General features: G+C 38.6%; 1 protein-coding gene across 1 annotated transcript in view; it reads right to left on the bottom strand.

Moving 5' to 3' along the window:
* The window catches only part of LOC140948795 (fibroblast growth factor receptor 1-like), a 21,224-nt gene extending 17,126 nt beyond the window's left edge, over positions 1 to 4,098 (bottom strand). Inside the window, exons 1-4 of the mRNA XM_073398061.1 lie at positions 3,770 to 4,098; positions 2,507 to 2,857; positions 1,059 to 1,376; positions 77 to 376 (exon numbers count right to left, since the gene is read on the bottom strand). Coding sequence (XP_073254162.1) covers positions 77 to 376; positions 1,059 to 1,376; positions 2,507 to 2,857; positions 3,770 to 4,016 — 1,216 coding nt within the window. The 5' untranslated portion in view covers positions 4,017 to 4,098. The remainder of the gene's footprint in view (positions 1 to 76; positions 377 to 1,058; positions 1,377 to 2,506; positions 2,858 to 3,769) is intronic.
* Positions 4,099 to 6,889: the final 2,791 nt, after the last annotated feature.

Here is a 6,889-nt window from a genome sequence, read left to right as displayed (position 1 = left end):
ATGTTGTAATTTCCTAATTTGGCTGAATTTCGTGACACAGCTCCTTTAACGCCTGCATACACGAGTTATAACTTACTTTTGATTGTAATGTTTATGGAATCAGTAAAGTGGTGTCCACTGTCATCTTCTGCTCCACAAGTATACTCTCCAGAATCATTTGTCGCAACTCTCTTCACCACTAAGTGAGTCTGTGTCAGACGAGCTCTTACTGTTGATGAGATATTCACTCTCGCATCGGCAGCATGCGACAGCTGTTCGCCATCCTTGTGCCAAGTTATCATGGAGCCGTTCCAAAACATTTCACATGTAAGAGTCATAGTGTTGCCTTCGTCATGCTCTAGAGATGCGTTTGCAGTTATTGGTTTATCGTAAGAACCTATAATGCGAAATAAGAGAAATTAGTAAAATCCAACCAGTGGTCTATTTTCAATGCTGCGTTCTGATTGGTTGAGCTACTACTAGCTCAACTTTTGTGGTGGCAAAAAAGGATTAAAGTATAGCTTTAACTAGCTAAAAGTTTTTTATTCTCGATATTTTTGACCTACTAGTTGGATTTTACCAAAACAATTATTCCTCGAGCCCTCATGGCCTCTGAGTCAATAGCCCATTAATAATTGTTCAATACTTTGTGCTTACAGTATGTAGTATATTAATATTAAGGCGATGATTGACGTAAAGTAGTTCAATGACTGACAATATTAAAAGAACAGATAAAGAACGATCTACCATGTTTTTAACTTGCTTTTAAAGAATCGAAGGAAAAAAGTGGAACTAAATTGAATACAAAGACGGGAAAGGATAACACCAACACTACCAACAGCAACAACAACAAGTACAACAGAAAAAATAACAACAACAACTAACCAGATAAAGAGTTGATTACAATACACAAACAAACATATTCAGTGAAAGACCTGTCTAGCAACAGCCAGCGAATACAGCTGCTCGCTGTGCTCATATCGCCACTAGGAACGTTTGCGGCAAGGAGCGAGGATAGACGGCTGTATTCTCAAGCAGCCAATCAAGTATATTAAGGTGTAAAAAGTAAATCAACCTACCACTTAAGAACCTCATGACAAAATCATCAGAACCCATCGAATTGGTAGCTACACATCGGAAAAAAGCAGATTTTAAATCTTGAGGGAAGGTAAGGTTGCTTACACCAGTTGCTACGTCCACGGCTGGTGACACAGAAGAGGGAGCTGAGACGTCTTCCCATTTTGAACCTGACGGCTTACATTCACGGTTGTCATTTAAACAGAGTCCACTCTGATATTGCCATCTGAATGTAGGCGGTGGATTGGTCCGGGAAACCTTACAGTCTATAACTGTAGTCGAGTACCAAATTTCTCTGATTTTGTCCAAAGTGGGTGGAGCTGGTAATAAATTATCAGCACAAAATAATTCGTTACTTAAATAATAGTTAAACCATTTGTCAATTAACAGTAAGCAGAAACCCATATATGGGTTTCTGCGGTAAGTCAAACCAGTTACCATAAACCTTAAAAGAAACACGGCCATTGAAACCATTGTTTTCTGAACTACATGTTCGCCGGCATTCAATTATTTCACTAGCGAAAACGGAAACACAGTTGGTGTTGTTTCACTCCAAATTTACTTTTTTTGCCGAGTATTTCTTACCTGTTTGACCCAATCACGCAAATCCACATACTCAAGTTGAGTATCGAAATTATTTTTGACATTAAATAGACTGAAAAAAAAACAACAACAATAACAGCCAACATTTCGCCAAGTCACCACTGGTTTTCCCGCTCATTGACATCTGAGGAACAAGCGCATAAAATCCATGACTTCTAAACTGATGACGCGTCGCGCTCGCGCATCACTTCCCGAACCTGGGTAGTGGTTCTGATTGGTAGAAGCAAATTTTCAACCAATCAGAAGCACTACCCATGACCTGGGTAATGACACGTCGTCAGAATGGGATTCTGCGCTCGTTTCTCAGACGTCATTTGGCCGGAAAAACAGCGGTGGCGTCTCGAAATGTCGACTATTTTCTCAAGTTATCATCGCCCGAGATAGCGTCTTTTTTGACTTGAAAATATTTGCGAATAAGCAGTGAAAATTTATGAAACAAGATTATAATTTTCAAGAATTTGGAGGGAAAATTTCCCATGTTTCCCATGCTTTGAATATTACTATACTCGTGAAATAAAAGGGGATTATTGGTGGCTGATTCTATCTTAAACCTAGTACGTGCATTAAATCTGAGTGTGCGTTTTTAGTTCTACCGGATCAGCACTGAAGGTACGTTTGCACTTACGTAGCCACCTTTTCTGTTTTGTTTTTTGTTTTTGTTTTTTGTTTTGGCTTGAAAATGGATAAAAACCGCCTTTTTCAGGAAGGCCCTGACCTCAAACTAAAAAAAAAGCTGTAAGTTAATTTACTGCTTTTTTTTTTGAAGGAATCGTTAGAATAGTAGGCCAAAAAAACTACGTTTGAACCCTGAATATTACTATTAAACCTAGATTTCTACATGACATACAGTAAACAGAAATTTCCACATCTTTTGTTGCATTTTGCAATTCACTATTGTTTGCCACACAGGTGTAGTTTCCATGATCTCTGGGGTACTTTGTGTTTTTTATCATTAGATAACTTTCCACATAAGCAAACTTTCTGTTGCGATCTTCTTCTACTTGATAGCGCTCTCCGGCACAGCCAGTATTGGAAGTGGCCGTTTTGCAAAATGGGATCTCCGTTCCATTGTGAAACCATCTTATTGTTGCAAGTGGATAGCCATCTGCTTTACATCTCAAGTTCACTCCTTTTGGTTCACGAACCACAGACGATCCGCTGTCAACTTTGCAATACTCAATCCTTGTTGCACTGAAATCTGTCAAAAACAAGTACAGATCTGTTAAAACTGAATTCTGTTACTGCACTTTTCAACGAAACGCGAATTCCGAAGTTCAAAAGCCAACGGCGTTAGCATGCGTTTTTCGCTGCCGTCAATAATTTCAGCGGACCTCTTACGAAACAGAACTTTTCTTCAGCGGGTTCAAAAGGTCATGGTTTGTGATTTGTGATTAGTGGATTTCAATCCATTTTGTGTGTTTCTGTGTTTCAAGGTTCGTTGCTTGTGATCGCAATTATGATCGACGGCAGCGAAAAACGCAATTGTGAAGGCGGCTTTTGAATCTCAGAGTTAGCGTGAAAAGCTCAGTAAAAACCAGGTCATTAGTACACATCATATGGTGTAATCAAGGTGAAAAGGGTACCCATTTACCATCTTGATTTTTGTGCTATGTCTACATTGTGCCCTGGCCATGACATTCAGAGTTTTTACACTTAGTTCTATACTTCTCAATGGTGTAGAAGAGTGGAATAGTTTAACAAAAGGAAGCTTGAGCAAAGCTGTTTTTGAGCGACGCACGTCTCGACCGGAAGTAGAGCTTTTTTCCCTAGTAATATGTCCTCACACTTCTAAATTTGTAATAAACTTCCAAGTGTCTTTACTCTTATGGAGACGGTTTTCCCGCAAATTTAAGCGAAACCACTTCCTAAGAATGCAAAATATCTTAGCGGAGAACAACGAGCAATTTATAGCCACAAGCATATTTATAACAAAATTAATTTTACAAGCTTACACGCACTTTACCCCTCAATAAATATCAGTTTACAAGAAAACTGGAAACAACTTATTAAATTAACACTCAATTTATTACTTTGACTGTTTTTCCATGGGAAACCACGGGATACCAAAGATAAACCACAGGATAACCAACATAAAATAATACCAACTTACCATGAACCACCAAACCAACGTCAATAGTCTTGCTATGCTTTGTTTTGTTTCCCCGATAAAATATCTCGCAGTGGTAATACACTCCGCCAACTGGAGTAACCTTGGCATTTTTAATCATTAAAAGTGAGCAACTTTCATTATATCTGCGTGTTTCACTGTCAGAAATTTTCACATAGCTTGATCCATTTTTCCTGTACCACGTAAAATCAAGGTATTTTTCTAGGGAAACAAAGTGACCACTTCTCATCTTAACACGACAAGCAAAACTTGTATTCTCTCCAGGCCTCAAAATAGCAGAGGAAGGATAGATGTCAGGACAGCACGGGGTCATCTCTAAAAAAAACAAGGATTAGGTTTCAAGAGAGAATTAAATAGACAGAAAAAAAAAACTCTATACACTCTGCAGTCCATGAACACCTTAAGGACCTGGCCACAGTTGTTCAAAAGTTGGATAGCACTATCCCCCCTGGAGCAGGGGGTACTTCCAGAAAAATTGGGTGGGGGTGTGCGGCATGCTTCCTGAAACCCTTACCCTATTTCAGACCAAAGCCTGTGATTTTTCCCAACTCTATTTCAGACCTGATCAAAAATTTGATACCCTATTTCAGACCTGACCCTTAAATCAATACCCTATTTCAGACCTGCCTTATAATCAGTTCCCTAGGTCAGACCAATGTCAAAGGCAATGTTTATATGCCTTTAATAAGTAGGATAGAAAACTGTCCAAAGTTTCGAGCTTAAAATTCCACACTGGATAGCCTATTTCAGACCAAAGTAGCTAAAAAACAATACCCTTTGGCGCCGCACATACCAATGTAGCCCAGAATGAGTTTTGTTCCAGAGCAAAGTTAATTCTGCATTCACATAATAAAATAGAACGGCTCAGCCATAGGAGTTCTTGCTTACATAGTTTTCGCACTAGTTCAGACATGCTTGCTCCACTCGCTATAGAGAACACAATTTGTGATTCTAAATCCAGAACGAAGTTTATTTTCAGTTTACATGATGCAAGAATGAAATTTCAAATGTAAATAACAATTTCATTGGGAAAGAAAACCAGAATGAACTCATTCCAGATTGACTTGTACAAGAACAATATGTTGTTTTGGTATCATTTAAACAAATACAGAGAAATACATGAAGATAGAATGAGTCATTCTGGTATCATATAAATAACCCCTTAGAGTACACAATGATTCCCCCCTCTATATACACTGACCAGTAACTGGGACAAGTATACATAAAAGCCATTTACCTTCATCAACAAAAAAAAACACCAACTTTGAAATTGGCCCAACACCCTGACTGCTTGTAGCCTTGCATTGGTAATACCCAGCATCAGTCTTCTTAACACCATAAATGGTATAGACTTGATTATCTAACAAAATTCTGCCACCAACAGGTTGTTCTTGAAAGTTGAACAACAATGTTGTAGAAGCATTTGGGTCATCTGTGCGACAGCTGATTGACTGATTAATTGCAGTCTTGTTGAATTCTAGTACCACACGCACAACATCTGTTGTGTTAACGAACTGAAAGCTTTCTGTAACAGAATCATAAATTAAATAAAAAAGGGCCTTACAATGCAAAATATGGCACAACGCTCATTCTCATAATGTGATAACTCATCCTCAATAAACAAAATTCGACTCAGGGCAAAGTATAGCATGGGAGTGGCTTTGCACATTGCACTAAGTACAGACCATCAAAGTTCAGTGACACAATGAGAACAAAAATGCCCTAGAAACCACATGAATTAAGAAGTGTTTCCAAGTCTGGGAATAAATGGGCAGACAATCTCAAAGAGAATAATATACCATTCCCACATAGACTTCACCTTTTTTTTTTTAGAAGTATGTGCAAGGAAAAAAAAACATCTGTTTAAACCCTGAAGTTGACAAACAGAGCAAATGTTTTGGAGAAAATTTTTAAGCAAGGTTAAGGTTGGTAAAAATTTAGAAATATTTTGTATGATGAAAATTAAGACTAAATTTTGACTAATCTGACTATAATCAGCATGCGGCCTTTATAGTGGATCAACATCCTCCTTGATCAATATTTTCTCAGAGAGCAATAAATTAGCACTGACTTTCAGTCACATAGTCAACACTGCAGGGTATTTTAAAGTTACTATTAATAAACTCTTCCAATTGGCAGTGGTTTCGCATAAAGGTTCTATGCCAGGTACTACAAAGAAAACACACAAAAAGTAATGGCAAAATAGTGGTGGTGGGGAAGCGCTTAAATCTAGGGGTAAGGGTACCAGGAGAGAAGCCTCCTGGGGGGAGACAAGATTGAGTGGTACCTGGGGTAGCCACCCTGGACAGGAGTCCTGATCAGCCTCCAGTGACGCCCATATCCCCCAGTCACTAGGAACTAAGGGGAACCAGGAGGGGTGGACCTCCAGGGTAGAGTACAGATCAGGTGGGACTGGGGGTCCACACCCTGGAGTGGATATTTTTCTGGACCTGTCTCCAAGGGCTAAGCCTTACTGTGGGGTAAAGGGCAGCAAAGGGTTGCACTTCCCTGCCACTTCTTTTATTGGGAAGCAAGACAGTAGTTCCACATCCCAGGAACCTAACGAAGGAATGAGACCTAGCCCAGTGTAATACCATGAGATAACTGATTAATCTTAAAGATACATATAGATGAAGAGAAATAAAATAATGATCTGCTTGATATACATTCTGGTCATGCTAAATATATAGTGTGCATAAGTGTATGGCAAAAAGAGGAGCACATGTTCACGATGAGCATGTGATATTATGAATGGAACCTTTGTGGAGTCTAGAAAATATATCATGTTACATTACAATGGACTTTGCCAGAGGAGAAGGATACATTGTAATCGAACAACTAGTTACTGTTCATTGTTCTTTCTTGTACTTCGAACTAGTATCTACTATTAATTAGTACAAAAGCTTATTCAAAAGTTGAACGTTGTGTGACAAAAGAACAGAGATATGATTGTTGCTAATAGGTCAATATGTGTGCTTTCATAGGGCATACATGTAATTATCAAGTTTGTTATAAACATCAGTTTTAATATGCTACCATAAACTTGAACCCCAACTCGACAGTTTTTAAATTCAGACAAAGAAAATCTATCAAGCAATCTCA

The sequence above is a fragment of the Porites lutea genome, chromosome 9, assembly GCF_958299795.1.
Source record: "Porites lutea chromosome 9, jaPorLute2.1, whole genome shotgun sequence".
NCBI lineage: Eukaryota > Metazoa > Cnidaria > Anthozoa > Scleractinia > Poritidae > Porites > Porites lutea.
This window is presented reverse-complemented; position numbering and strand designations above follow the sequence as displayed.